Source organism: Anolis sagrei, chromosome 13 (assembly GCF_037176765.1).
Source record: "Anolis sagrei isolate rAnoSag1 chromosome 13, rAnoSag1.mat, whole genome shotgun sequence".
Classification (NCBI taxonomy): Eukaryota; Metazoa; Chordata; class Lepidosauria; order Squamata; family Dactyloidae; genus Anolis; species Anolis sagrei.
Window position 1 is genome coordinate 4,858,363 of NC_090033.1, and position 15,791 is coordinate 4,874,153.

At 45.1% G+C, this 15,791-nt stretch overlaps 1 protein-coding gene across 2 annotated transcripts in view; it reads right to left on the minus strand.

Moving 5' to 3' along the window:
- Positions 1–8,939: 8,939 nt before the first annotated feature.
- C1QTNF12 (C1q and TNF related 12) overlaps positions 8,940–15,791 on the minus strand; it is a 41,396-nt gene continuing 34,544 nt past the window's right edge. For both annotated transcript variants that reach the window (XM_067473010.1, XM_060758975.2), the window contains 2 exons: positions 14,495–14,573; positions 8,940–12,829 (listed from right to left, as the gene is read on the minus strand). In XM_067473010.1, the coding sequence (XP_067329111.1) occupies positions 12,731–12,829; positions 14,495–14,573 (178 nt within the window). In that variant the 3' untranslated portion in view covers positions 8,940–12,730. The remainder of the gene's footprint in view (positions 12,830–14,494; positions 14,574–15,791) is intronic.

The following is a 15,791-nucleotide window of genomic DNA, read 5'->3' on the forward strand; positions in this document are numbered from 1 at the left end:
TTTGGTCCAGTGTATGAAAATACATCCTGAATATCAGATAATAATAATAATAATAATAATAATAATAATAATAACTTTATTTATACCCCGCCTCCATCTCCCTAAGGGGACTCAGGGCGGCTTACATAAGGCCATGCCCATCAATACAGTAAACACAATATGAACACAAAAAAACACAACAGAAAATAATAAAAAATAAATTACATAAAATGCAAAACCATATTTACATTCCTACTCATAACAGCAGCAAAAGGACAGTTATGAAGTAGCAATGAAACTAATTTTATGGTTGGGGGTCACCATAACATGAGGAAGCGTATTAAGGGGTCGTGGCATTAGGAAGGTTGAGAACCACTATACTAAAGCCTTAACTTGCTCTTGCCCAATGGATGCCGCGACTCTCCTCTCAATGTGACTCGCAATGCTATGCGATGTTCTATTTACATTCCATCTCCTCATTGTGCTGCTATTAACCTCACAAATCAACTGGTCCGGGAGAAAGCCAAAGGGAAATTGGCAGGTCGGCTGGCTGACTGCTGGTCTGGGCCGCGAGACATCTTCGTCTCGAATCTACAGCCGTCATTGCCGCAGTCAATGGGCCACATTCTTCGAGCCTTTTCCTGCTAATTTCAGAAAATTAAGGCCACATTAAAGGGTGATAGGGATCTCCACTGATAACCACGATTTTTCCCCTCTCTCTCCGATACTCGCCTTAAGATTGGTGTGGAAGGACAACTTGATAACAACATACATGGGTCTGCTGGCAAACTCTTCCCTATTTGAGGCAAAGGACTCACTGGCATCCCTGTTCCAAATACAGAAGGCAAAGGATGGTTTTGGTGGAGACTGAAAACTGCAAAGGGCACCACAGAGTGGTGGAGCAGTGGGAATTTCATCAGATGTTATGGAGATCTTCAGTTGCAATTAGCTCAGTTTACTCCATTGTGATAATAGCTGACATCTCCACACATGATCCATGTCGTTTTGCTGAATTCTGCCCTTTGTGTTATGCTAGGAATGCTTGTTGTTCATTCGTTCAGTCGTCTCCGACTCTTCGTGACCTCATGGACCAGTCCACGCCAGAGCTCCCTGTCGGCCGTCACCACCCCCAGCTCCTTCAAGGTCAGTCCAGTCACTTCAAGGATGCCATCCATCCATCTTGCCCTTGGTCGGCCCCTCTTCCTTTTGCCTTCCACTTTCCCCAGCATCATTCCCTTCTCTAGGCTTTGCTTTCTCCTCATGATGTGGCCAAAGGACTTCAACTTTGTCTCTAGTCTCCTTCCCTCCAGAGAGCAGTCGGGCTTTATTTCCTGGAGGATGGACTGGTTGGATCTTCTCGCAGTCCAAGGCGCTCTCAGAACTTTCCTCCAACACCACAGCTCAAAAGCATCGATCTTCCTTCGCTCAGCCTTCCCTAAGGTCCAGCTCTCACATCCGTAGGTGACTACAGGGAATACCATGGCTTTGACGAGGCGGATCTTTGTTGCCAGTCTGATGTCTCTACTCTTTACTATTTTATCGAGACTGGACCTTGCTCTCCTCCCACGAAGGAAGCGTCTTCTGATTTCCTGGCCACAGTCTGCATCTGCTCTCATCTTTGCACCTAGAAATACAAAGTCTGTCACGGCCTCCACGGTTTCTCCCTCTATTTCCCAGTTGTCAATCATTCTTGTTGCCATAATCTTGGTTTTTTTGATGTTTAGCTGCAACCCGGCTTTTGCGCTTTCTTCTTTCACCTTGATTAGAAGGCTCCTCAGCTCCTCCTCGCTTTCGGCCATCAGAGTGGTGTCATCTGCATATCTGAGGTTGTTAATGTTTCTTCCAACAATTTTTACCCCAGCTTTGCATTCATCAAGCCCCGCACATCGCATGATGTGCTATCACTGCAATATTAAGGGCCCGGGACCGACAACCGGAAGTTATGGTTATTTTTCAGTGCCACACCCTGACAATATCCTCGTAAACAGCAAACAATCTCGTTCTTCATTCTGTGCAGGTCTCACAGACTTTACATAGGTACCAGACCCAGAGAATATCCTCATAAACCGCAAACAATCTCGGTCTTCATTCTGTGCAAGTCTCACTCACCTTACAATAGGTACCAGACCCTGAGAACATCCTTGTAAACAGCAAACAATCTCGGTCTCCATTCTGCAAGCTGGTTTTCCCTGTGATAGGCAGTAAGAGCACCGAAATCTCTCCGAAAGAATACGCATACCCAGTGGATACGTTAAAACAGTGGATGTGGCTCTTGATGAGACATGCCACATTATCATAGGATTTCTACGCCCAACACCACTGGGGAAATTATACCATTTAGCTGGTATCGCACCACCTGACATCAGCCAGGAAGTCGGGTTGCATCGTAGTAGGTGGTCTGTGGCTTGCGCTTCTCTGCACTCGCATGTCCACTTCAGAGAGCTTCTGTTCAACCATTTCAAAGCTTCCTGCTTGGGCGGTGATGGCATGATCATCAGCATAGATGAAACTGTCTGATGCAACCAGCAATGAAAGGACCAAGGCATGGAAATCTTCGACCCATCCTGTGTTCGAATATTAGTTAGCATGCCAATGCCTTAAATCAAGAAATAGCTTAAGATCTATAGAGATACTGGCAGGAACACTTCAGCAAGCGAGAGTCCAAAAGTGGCAGGCTAAAATCCAACACATCAATCAGTGGCTGAGACCAGATGAGAGACTCCCTTCTGGGTAGACTCGGCGACTTGGAAAGAGCTGAACAAGGATGTGCTCTGGCATCACAATATGCGAAACGAACCTTAAGAAATGGGGCCACAAAGAGTTTCATCTATGCTGATGATCATGCCATCACCGCCCATGCAGAGAGCTTTGAAATGATTGAACAGAAGCTCTCTGAAACTTTAGGTGCTCTTACTGCCTATTACAGGGAAAAGCAGCTTGCACTATCAATGTTTAACATTTACACAAATGACTAGACACAGCCAGAAGGGACAGAGAGTTTCATCTATGCTGACGACCATGCCATCACCACTGAAACAGAAAGCTTTGAAATGGTTGAACAGAAGCTCTCCAAAGCTTTAGGTGCTCTTACTATCTATTACAGAGAAAACCAGGTTGTAACATCAATGTTTAACATTTACACAAATGACCAGCCAGGAACACTTCAGCAAGCGCGAGTCCACAAGTGGCAGGCTAAACTCCAACGCATCAATCAGTGACTGAGACTGGATGAGAGACTCCTTCCTGGGCACACAGAAGAGTGGATGAACTGGAAGGAGCGGAACAAGATGTGTTCTGGCACCATGAGATGCGGTGCCAACCTTAAGAAATGGGGCCTCAGAGATTTTCATCTATGCTGATGATCATGCCATCACTGCCTAAGCAAGGAGCTTTGAAATGGTTGAACAGAAGCTCTCCGAAGTGGACATGCGAGTACGGAGAAGAGCAAACCACAGAGCACCGACTACGATGCAACCTGAGCCTTGCCACATGCACAATGGGGGACCTTCTCACAGCGACACCAGAGGCACGCCAAGTGGTCAAAGGACAGTTTTAGGGTTCATCCTGGCTTTGTGTCCCATCCGGGGGTATCTTCTAGCACCTCTTCTCTCTCTGTTATTTCTACCATGGGTACCAAATTTCCATCTAAAGGAGCAATGCCTAGGAACACGTCTATTCCGTGCACGGAAGGATTGCTCGACTTATTACAAAACCTTCCGCCTGTCCCGCAGCCAAGAGCCTCCTCCAGCCTCCACCTGCCACCTTCAATATCCTGTTTGTTTCCTTTTTATCTGATGTTTCCATTCCCAGCAACAATTTTTTGCCTCGAGCGAAAGCGGCAACAAACGGCAAAACATCTGAGGAATTTGGTGTTCTGCAGCCAGGCTTTCAAGCGTTGAGACAAGCAACAAAAGCACTTCGCGGAGGGCAGGGTATACTGCACATCCTCGGGTTGCCATTTGGGTTTTTCCATGGACGGAAAGGGTTTGTTTACATAGGGATCTGAGCTGAACGCTGACGTTCTTGTTCTAAGGCACTCCAGACCTCATGGAGTAGACCATGCTCGATCACCAGACTTCAATTTGTGGAATGTGTTGACACGGTTGGTTCAGAGGTTTGCCTTTCCCTTCCTCTGAGGCTGAGAGAGAGTGACTTGCCAAAGGTAAAAGGTATAGTCTAGTTGTGTCCGATTATGGGGGTTGGTGCTCATCTCCATTTCTAAGCCGAGGAGCCGGCATTGTCCGTTGACACCTCCAAGGTCATGTGACTGCATGGAGCACTGTTACTTTCGCGCCAAAGTAGTAGCTATTGATCTACTCACATTTGCATGTTTTTGAACTGCTAGGTTGGCAGAAGCTGAGGCTAACAACGGGAGCTCACCCCACTCCCTGGATTTCAACCACTGACCTTTAAGTCAGCAAGTTCAGCAGCTCAATGCATTAACCTGCTGCGCCACTAGGGGCTCATTCAGAAAATTGCAGTGGATAGACCACATTAGCTGATTCAGAAAATTGCATTGGATAGACCACATCAGCTGATTCAGAAAATTACATTGGATAGACCACATCAGCTGATTCAGAGAATTGCATTGGATAGACCACATCAGCTGATTCAGAAAATTACATTGGATAGACCACATCAGCTGATTCAGAGAATTGCATTGGATAGACCACATCAGCTGATTCAGAAAATTACATTGGATAGACCACATCAGCTGATTCAGAAAATTGTATTGGATAGACCACATCAGCTGATTCAGAAAATTGCATTGGATAGATCACATCATCTGATTCAGAAAATTGCATTGGATAGACGACATCGGTTGATTCAGAACATTGCATTGGATAGACCACATTGGCTGATTCAGAAAACTGCTTTGGATAGACAACATGAGTTGATTCAGAAAATTACATTGGTTAGACCACATCAGCTGATTCAGAAAATTGTACTGGATAGACAGCATCAGTTGATTCAGAAAATTACATTGGATAGACCACATCAGCTGATTCAGAGAATTGGATAGACCACATCAACTGATTCAGAGAATTGCATTGGATAGACCACATCAGCTCTAGTTTCTGACGCAGAACATATGCTGTCCAATAGTTGCCATCTGTATTGTCGAAGGCTTTCATGGCCGGAATCACTGGGTTGTTGTAGGTTTTTCCGGGCTATATGGCCATGTTCTGGAGGCAATTTTTCTCCTGACGTTTCGCCTGCATCTATGGCAAGCAGTTGCCATCTGCTCACCCAGAGAAAGCCAAATTTAACAACCTAGAGCTGATGTAGTCATAGTAATCTTTCGTGGGTAGTTGGCCTCTCCCCTCCTGACATCCCCGTTGCCTTGGTTTTGTGAGAAGGTTTTGTGAGACCAGTCGCTCTTGTTGCCAAGTGGTTTCAAGGCAACGGCGTAGTAATGGAGAGGCCGCGGACCATATTTTCGTTCTTGTGGACCTCTTGGGTCAAAACATGGCCCAGAATGAGGTTCTAGACTCAGAGAGCTTCGAGGACAGGAACAGAATTCAAAACGATCTTGACAGATTAGAGAGATGATGGGCCAAAACTAACAAAATGAAGTTCAACAGTGACAAATGTAAGATACTCCACTTTGGCAGAAAAAACGAAATGCAAAGATACAGAATGGGGGACAATGCCTGGCTCGAGAGCAGGACGTGTGAAAAAGATCTTGGAGTCCTCGTGGACAGGAAGTTAAACATGAGCCAACAATGTGATGTGGCGGCAAAAAAAGCCAATGGGATTTTGGCCTGCATCAAGAGGAGCATAGTGTCCAGATCTAAGGAAGTCATGCTCCCCATGCTCTATTCTGCTTTGGTTAGACCACACCTGGAATATTGTGTCCAATTCTGGGCACCAGAATTCAAGAGAGATATTGACAAGCTGGAATGTGTCCAGAGGAGGGAGACTAAAATGATCAAGGGTCTGGAGAACAAGCCCTATGAGGAGCGGCTTGGGGAGCTGGGCATGTTTAGCCTGAAGAAGAGAAGGCTGAGAGGAGATATGATAGCCATGTATAAATATGTGAGAGGAAGCCACAGGGAGGAGGAGGGAGCAAGCTTGTTTTCTGCTTCCCTGGAGACTAGGACGTAATGGAACAATGGCTTCAAACTACAAGAGAGGAGATTCCATCTGAACATGAGGAAGAACTTCCTGACTGTGAGAGCCGTTCAGCAGTGGAACTCTCTGCCCCGGAGTGTGGTGGAGGCTCCTTCTTTGGAAGCTTTTAAGCAGAGGCTGGATGGCCGTCTGTCAGGGGTGTTTTGAATGCAATATTCCTGCTTCTTGGCAGAATGGGGTTGGACTGGATGGCCCATGAGGTCTCTTCCAACTCTTTGATTCTATGATTCTATGAAACAATGCGTGGAGGAGAATGAGATGCAAGGGATGCTGCTGCTGCTGCGACTCCTCCTTGCGCGATCCCACACCAACACACGTTCTTCTCGTCACCTCTGCCAAGGCAAGAATCCCGCGCTCGCCTTGCCAGTCAGCCGCCTTCTGTGCCAGTTTGGCCTCCGAACGGCAAGTGCTGAAAGGTTTACAACTTTGTACGTGCCCCCGAGGGCTGTTGTGTAAACAGTGTGACTAAATATACAGGGTTATTTAAATATCTTATTAAAACATAAGACGATCAAGAAGAGGCCGGAAACTTCCGATAAGCGTTACGCTCGCTGGGATTTTTTTCCCCTCTTTTGCCCTCTGCTTTGCAATTTTTTTGTTTTGGGACCCAGAATATTATTTGATCTGTGACATTGCTGTCCAAAATGCCAATTCCATAGATTTTCTACTTTTCCTCCACCACAGGCATCCTAGTGTTTCTTTTATGTGTCTCCTCCACCACAGGCATTCCAGTTTTTCATTTATGTGTTTCCTCCATCATATGCAACCCAGTGTTTCTTTTCTGTGTCTCCTCCACCATAGGCATATCAGTACTTCTTTTATTTTTTTCCTCCACCACGGACATCCCAGTGTTTCTTTTATGTGTTTCCTCCACCAGAGCATCCCAGTGTTTCTTTTATGCGTTTCCTCCACCAGAGGGATCCCAGTGTTTCTTTTATGTGTTTCCTCCACCACAAACATTCTAGTATTTCTTTTATGTTTCCTCCACCACAGACATCCCAGTTTTTCTTTTATGTGTTGCCTCCACCACAGGCATCCCAGTGTTTCTTTTATGTGTTTCTTCCACCACAGGCACCTCAGTGTTTCTTTTATGTGTTTCCTCCACTACAGGCACCTCAGTGTTTCTTTTATGTGTTTCCTCCACCACGGACATCCCAGTGTTTCTTTTATGTGTTTCCTCCACCAGAGGCATCCCAGTGTTTCTTTTATATGTTTCTTTCACCACAGACATCCCAGTGTTTCTTATATGTGTTTCCTCCACCACAGGCATACCAGTGTTTCTTTTATGCGTTTCCTCCACCACAGGCATACCAGTGTTTCTTTTATGTTTTTTCCTCCATCACAGGCATCCCAGTGTTTCTTTTATGTGTTTCATCCACCACAGGCATACCAGTGCTTCTTTTATGTTTTTCCTCCACCACAGATATCCCAGTGTTTCTTTTATGTGTTTCCTCCACCACAGGCATCCCAGTGTTTCTTTTATGTGTTTCCTCCACCATAGACATCCCAGTTTTTCTTTTATGTATTTCCTCCATCACAAGCATCCCAGTGTTTCTTTTATGTGTTTCTTTCACCACAGACATCCCAGTGTTTCTTTTATGTGTTTCCTCCACTAGAGGCATCCCAGTGTTTCTTTTATGTGTTTCCTCCACCATAGACATCCCAGTTTTTCTTTTATGTATTTCCTCCATCACAAGCATCCCAGTGTTTCTTTTATGTGTTTCTTCCACCACAGGCACCTCAGTGTTTCTTTTATGTGTTTCCTCCACTAGAGGCATCCCAGTGTTTCTTGTATGTGTTTCATCAACCACAGACATCACAGTGTTTCTTTTATGTGTTTCTTCCACCGCAGGCACCCCAGTGTTTATGTTTTTCCTCCACCACAGGCACCCCAGTGTTTCTTTTATGTATTTCCTCCACCACAGGCATCCCACTGTTTCTTGTATGTGTTTCCTCCACCATAGACATCCCAGTGTTTCTTTTTTGTGTTTCCTCCACCACCACCACAGGCATCGAAGTGTTTCTTTTATGTGTTTCCTCCATCATTGGCATCACAGTGTTTCTGACTCCCTTCATTGGTGTGGAATTTGCATGATCCCGCCCACTGCCAAAATATGATTACTGAAGGGGTTTGGGGGGAACTGACATTCCTTTCTGGGAGTTGTAGTTCACTCACAATCAGGGAAATGGTGACCTGCACCAATGATGCACCTGGCCCAAACTTGGTGCACAGAACCCCCATGACTTACTCAACCTACTGGAGGAGTTTGGAGCGACTGTCTGACCATAGTGGGAGTTGCAGCCAGAGAACCCACTGAACCCCACCAATGATGCATCTAGAGCAAACTTGCCCAACACAACCAACTTTAAGTACGGATGGAGTTTCTCGGAGTGGACCTGGCATGATGGAAGTTGTAGTTTACCCACAACCTTAGGTATTTAGTGCAATTAAAAAACGGACTTGTTGAAATGACCCGGGCAACACCGGGTACCCAAGATAGTAAATAAATAAAGAAGAAGCTAGTGTAACTATAAAAGTAACCGACAGTTACACCACGAAAGTAGTTGTGCTACGATTGTAAGACAGACCTCTAAGCTACAATCCACGTAATATTTATTAAAATATATTCATTCTTTGTGTTTAAAAGAAATCTTGTAACCTTACTTTCCGGATAAGACTCTAGGTATTTCAGAAAACTACAAATCCCAAAATTCTATAGGATGGAGCCATGGACCTCCGACATGGTCCTCAACCAGTTAGGGCAGCCTCACTATGTCCCAAATGTACGAACGGCAAGTAACTTGCGACATGCATTGAGTTACTCCCAATTTCCGATGGAGAGGTCTTCCCATGAAGGTGAGGAGACCTCAATGGGAGAAGGACCATGTCCTTCTCCCATTGAGGTCTCCTCACCTTCATGGGAAGACCTCTCCATTGGAAATTGGGTCCTTCTCCCATTGAGGTCTCCTCACCTTCATGGGAAGACCTCTCCATTGGAAATTGGGTCCTTCTCCCATTGAGGTCTCCTCACCTTCATGGGAAGACCTCTCCATTGGAAATTGGGTCCTTCTCAATGGGAGAAGGACATGAGGTCTCCTCACCTTCATGGGAAGACCTCTCCATTGGAAATTGGGTCCTTCTCAATGGGAGAAGGACATGAGGTCTCCTCACCTTCATGGGAAGACCTCTCCATTGGAAATTGGGTCCTTCTCAATGGGAGAAGGACATGAGGTCTCCTCACCTTCATGGGAAGACCTCTCCATTGGAAATTGGGTCCTTCTCCCATTGAGGTCTCCTCACCTTCATGGGAAGACCTCTCCATTGGAAATTGGGTCCTTCTCAATGGGAGAAGGACATGAGGTCTCACCTTCATGGAAAGACCTCTCCATTGGAAATTGGGTCCTTCTCCCATTGAGGTCTCCTCACCTTCATGGGAAGACCTCTCCATTGGAAATTGGGTCCTTCTCAATGGGAGAAGGACATGAGGTCTCCTCACCTTCATGGAAAGACCTTTCCATTGGAAATTGGGTCCTTCTCCCATTGAGGTCTCCTCACCTTCATGGGAAGACCTCTTCGTGGGATTGGGAAGTCCATGAGGCTTTCTAAACCATCCATCATTTCTCAGTCCACAGATGCTGCTTATTGTCCAGATGGACTTTTGCCAAATGGAGGAACACAACAAGGAGGACAATGAGAGTTGACGACCAACACAACTTAGGAAAGACACATCTTCTTGTCCTAGAGTTCCACCAAAATCCATCTTGGAGTGAAGGTTCACGACGGCACAATTGCGCCGAGAATGCGGAGTCGCCGGGTCGCTTGTTGAGTTGTCCGAAGAGCGAGTTGTATGAGCCAATCCTTCTGACCAAACATGTCCATCGCTCAGTCCAGATGTGTGTGTGTGACACAACTAAACCTGACTGAGAAAAGTCCAGCAAGCTCAGACCGTTGGGAAATGGCCCCCTTGGCCTTCGTATAGTGAGGCCGAGACCTTGACCACGAGCGCAGATAATTTAAATAATATGTCATTCTTTCTGTTATAATAAACATTAAACTATTCGATAAGAAATATGAAAACCAGTCTCTTTCAGGCAGGATTCAGAATGTCTACACCAGTTTCTCAACCTCCCTAATGCCGCGACCCCTTAATACAGCTCCTTATGTTGTGTTGACCCCTACAAATACCAGAAGCAATGAAAGGTTTCATCTATGCTGACGATCATCCCATCACTGCTCAAGCAAGGAGCCTTGAAATGGTTGAACAGAAGCTCTCCGAAGCTCTAGGTCAGTGTTTCTCAACCTTCCTAATGCCGCGACCCCTTAATACAGCTCCTTATGTTGTGGTGACCCATACATACGCCATAAGCGCCAAAGAATTTCATCTATGCTGACGATCGTGACATCACCACTCAAGCAGGGAGCTTTGAAAGGATTGAACAGAAGCTTTCCAAAGGTCTAGGTCAGTGTTTCTCAACTTTCCTAATACCACGACACTTTAACACACTTCCTCATGTTGTGGTGACCCCCAACCATAACATTATTTTCATTGCTACTTCACAACTGTAATTTTGCTCCTGTTATGAATTGTAATGTCAGTATCTGATATGCAGGATATATTTTCATTCACTGGACCAAATTTGGCACAAATACATAATATGCCCAAATTTGAATACTGGTGGGATTGGTTTTGTCATATAGGAGTTGTAGTTGCTGGGATTTATAGTTCACCTACAATCAAAGAGCGTTCTGAACTCCACCAACAATGGAATGGAACCTAACTTGGCACACAGAACTCCCATGACCAATAGAAAATGTTTGGTGGGCATTGAGCTTGAGTTTGGGAGTTGTAGTCCACCTACATCCAGAGAGCACTGTGGCATCAAACAATGATGGGTCTGGAACAAACTTGGCATGCATACCCAATATGCCCAAATGTGATCTTGTGAATACTGTTGGAGTTTGTGGAAAATAGACCCTGATATTTTGGAGTTATAGTTGCTGGGATTTATAGTTTACCTGCAATCAAAGAGCATTCTGAACTCCACCAACAATGGAATGAAACCTAACTTGGAACACAGAACTCTCATGACCAATAGAAAAGGGTTTGGTGGCCATTAACCTTGAGTTTGGGAGTTGTAGTTCACCTAAATCCAGAGAGCTCTGTGGACTCAAACAATGATGGGTCTGGACCAAATTTGGAACGGATACTCAATATGCCCAAATGTGAACACTGGTGGTGTTTGGGGGAAACAGACCTTGACATTTGGGAGTTGTCATTGCTGGGATTTATAGTTCACCTACAATCAAAGAACATTATGAACCCCACCAACGATAGAATTGGGCCATACTTCCCACACAGGTGTCCCGACCCCCAGGTTGAGAAACACTGGTCTATACAAATCAGAATACAGCAAAAAAAAGGGCAACAATAGTCACCCTGTTCAACAAAGCTAAAGAAGGATGTCTTTCCGATAGTGTTTTCCTTTTGTGATCTTATAGAGGCAACGCTCAGAAGGTCAAAGTTCCAGATCAACAAAACGCCCCGCATTTCTAGAGTCTTCTTGAGGGATTGATGCTCAACGTCCTTCCAAATTGACTACCATGCTGCTATGTAGAGTCAAGACTTACTTCTCACACAAGAGTTTTAAAAAATATTATTTTCTGAGAAGTTCCCAGCAGGTTACGTGAGATTGTCTACCAAGTGAAATTGTCTACCAAGTGTGACAATTTCGACCTCAATTTGGTGGCTCATCAGTACTCAAAATGACTTCCAAACTTATATCTGGTCCCACGTCTAAGAAGTATCCACCAAGAACAGAAGTAGTTAAGTTTTGTTAGGACCATGTTGTTTGCTTCTGACGGTTGAAGGCCCAACTTTGTACATCTAGATTGCATTATAGAAATGCTCTCTGTCTGTGGATAGCCTTGAAGAGACTTTTGAAGAGGTCCTAAAATCCAGAATATGTGTTGGGGTCTCAATTGTAGGTCCACAGCAGAGACTGAACTTGGGACCATCTGTATCTCAAAGGTGGGGCTCTACAAATGGCTAAGAACAGAAGGAGATAAGTTTTGCTAGGACCATGTTGTTTGCTTCTGATGGTTGAAGGCCCAACTTTGTACATCTAGATTGGATTATAGGAATACTCTCTGTCTGTGGCTAGCTTTGGAGAGACTTTTGAAGAGGTCCTAAAATCCAAAATATGTGTTGGAGTCTCAATTGTAGGTTCACAGCAGAGACTGAACCTGGGACAATCTGTATCTCAAATGTGGGGCTCTACAAGGCTCTTCCAAGGCCGAAAACACCCAAGGTTATAGACTGGATTAGGTAAGAAATTGTCATAGAAGTTGGGTTTAACACCATCCAAACTAAGTCAGAGGTTGTTGGAATGGAAAGTGTTTTCAAGTCCACCAAGGGAGAGAAGAACTTGATCCAAAACTTGGATGGAGGACAATGAAGTTCTCTCCCAGGATTTGTTCCATCATGTTTTGGAAGGAGAGGAAGGAGATTTGCTTCATTCAGTTGCAGAAGACATCTAGATAAAGTCCAAGCAAGTTTTGGGATTGGATTGGTTCCTTTCACCGCTTGGTCCCATTGGGTTGTGGAGCCGTCTGGGATCAGACTCCCACCAGCATTCCCATGAAATCGGAGCCACTCTGAATGGTCACCGGCGCCCCGGCACTGTTGTCAACAAATATCGAAGTGTATTGTCCGGCCTACATGACAGAAGAGCAAAGAGATATACAAGTTAGACTGAGAGGAATGAAGAGAATCAACAAAAGGGAAAAGAATGATCTTCTAGCAGTGGTTCTCAACCTTCCTAATGCCACAGCCCTTTAATACAGGTCCTCATGTTGTGGTGACCTCCAAGCATAACATCATTTAGGTTGCTACATCATAACTGTCATTTAGCTTATCAAAAATGGGCTCAAAGCCAACCTTAAAAACTGTGGCATAGACACTGAGAACTGGGAAGCCTTTGAGCACTCTAGTTGGAGGTCAGCTGTGACCAGCAGTGCTGTAGAATTTGAAGAGGCATGAATGGAGAGCAAAAGAGAGAAACGTGTCAAGAGGAAGAGACGTCAAGCCAACCCCGACCAGGACCGTCTTCCATCTGGAAACTGATGTCCTCACTGAAGGAGAACATGCAGATCAAGAATAGGGCTCCACAGTCACCTACGGACCCACCAACAAGACACATCACTTGAAGGGCCATCATCCTCGGACTACGAGGGATCGCCTAACCAACTAACCAATGTAAATATCTGGTATGTAGGATGTATTTTCACTCACTGGAGCAAATTTGACACAAATACCCAATACGCCCAAATTTGAACACTGGTGGAGTTTGGGAAAATTAGATCTTGACATTTAGGATTTATAGTTCACCTACAATCAACGAGCGTTCTGAACCCCACCAATGATAAAATTGAACCAAACTTGGCACACAGAACTCCCATGACCAACAGAAAATACTGGAAATGTTTGGTGGGCATTGACCTTGAGTTTGGGAGTTGTAGTTCATCTTCATCCAGAGAGCACTGTAGACTCAAACAATGATGGATCTGGACCGAACTTGGTACAGATACTCAGTATGCCCAAATGTGAACACTGGTGGAGTTTGAGAAAAACAGACCATGATATTTGGGATTTTGAGTTGATGGGATTTATAGTTCACTTACAATCAAAGAGCATTCTGAACCCCACCAATGATGGAATTGAACTAAACTTGGCACACAGAACACCCATGACCAACAGAAAATACTGGAAGGCTTTGATGGGCATTGACCTTAAGTTTGGGAGTTGTAGTTCACCATCATTCAGAGAGCACTGTGGACTCAAACTATGGTGGATCTGGAGTAAACTTGGCACAAATACTCAATATGCCCAAATGTGAATACTGGTGGCATTTGGGGAAAATAGACCTTGACACGTAGGAGTTGTAGGAACATCTCAGCAAGCAAGAGTCCAAAAGTGGCAGGTAAAAACCTGGACTGGATGAGAAACTCCCACCTGGGCATACAGAAGACTGGGCAACTTGGAAGGTGCTGAACAGACCGCACTCTGGCACCATGAGATGCAGAGCCAATCTTCAGAAATGGGGCCACAAAGTGGAGTCCATGACATGCAAGTGTGGAGGAGAGCAAACCACAGACCACCGACTACAATGCAACCTGAGCCCTGCCACATGCACAACAGAGGACCTTCTCACAGCAAAACCAGAGGCTCCCCGGTGCTTTGCACTTTGTCCTCCTGGTTCTTGAGGGATCAACCCATGGGATAGGGCAAAGAAATGATAAAAGTGTCATCCTAAAAGTCTTAGCTACCCTTATGAGTACCCACACTTGACTACTACAGACTGCTGACTCGAGTCCCCTTACCTGTAGCTGCAGCAATCCATGGACATTCACAGTGAAGATCTTGCTATTGCTTTCCAGGCCAGCAATGATCTCCAAAGACCTGGAGATGGAAAACAAGAAGAGGAAATGGGCACCAAAGCCAGGAGAAAAGCTCTGAATCAGATACCCTGACTTGTTTCATAAGGTGTAATGTTTCTTTTCACTCAATCATTTAGGACCCTTTAGAAGCTGAGGACTGCAGTTCCCATCATTCCTGACTTTGGGACATGCTGGCTGGGTCTTATGGGAATTGCAACCCTACACTTTGGGAAGCATCTGAACTTGTCCCTGTCATAACGGCATCCTAAGTTATACTGGAATTGGCCATTTTTAGGAAATCTTGAATTCTCAGGCGGAGAGCTCTAGTTCAGCGGTTCTCAACCTGTGGGTCGCGACCACTTTGGGGGTCGAACATATTTCTGATGGTCTTAGGATCCGAGACCCCACTAACTTTTTCCCACCCCCTTCGCTTCCCAGAGATCTCTTCTTCTTGGTGACATCACATCAGCCTTCTGTCGCCTCCATCATTTTAGGAGGAAGAGATGGGAGCAATGGAGTTGAGGTTTGCTTTGGAGCCAAGAGGAAAGAGACAGTAGGAGGAGGTGAAGGTGAGAAGTGAGAAGGTGAAGGAGGGGCCCCAGGGGGAGGCCAGGGCTTACTGGGGTAAAGTGACCCCTCTATGCCCGAATCTCAGGGAGAAAGAGAAGTAACAATGAAAACATATCCTGCATATCAGATATTTACATTACAATTCATAACAGTAGTAAAATTACAGTGTTCCCTCACTACTTCACGGTTTGCTTTTCACAGATTTGCTGTTTCGCAGGTTTTGCATCCCAGTTTATGAATGGTTACCATTGCTCAGAGTGGCGTTCTAATCCCACCTCCTGACAACGATGGAGTCTGGAAGGGGGTTTCACCCTCCCCTCGAAAAATAGGCAGTCAATCAAGAGAGATTGCAAAGCAAAGGTGTGCAGTGCATTTAAATCTCTCCTCGCTTCTGCCTCATCCTCAGAACGCTATATACATTAGGCTTGGTTGATCCAAAAAAATGGTTCAAAACTCATTTTGGATATAGTTTGGATCTAAAGTCAATTCCGATTTTCACAGAAAAAAAGTTCAAAACTTTTCAAAACTTCAAAGACTTCTGAATCCTGTTATTTCTTGTTTCATTGGGTGGTCTTCACTTTGAAAGTAGTTGTTTTATTCCAGAAGCAGGGGTGGGGGGGACTAAAGGGAAGAAATCCATCCACTCTGGTTTAAACTGCTTCTCCCAAGA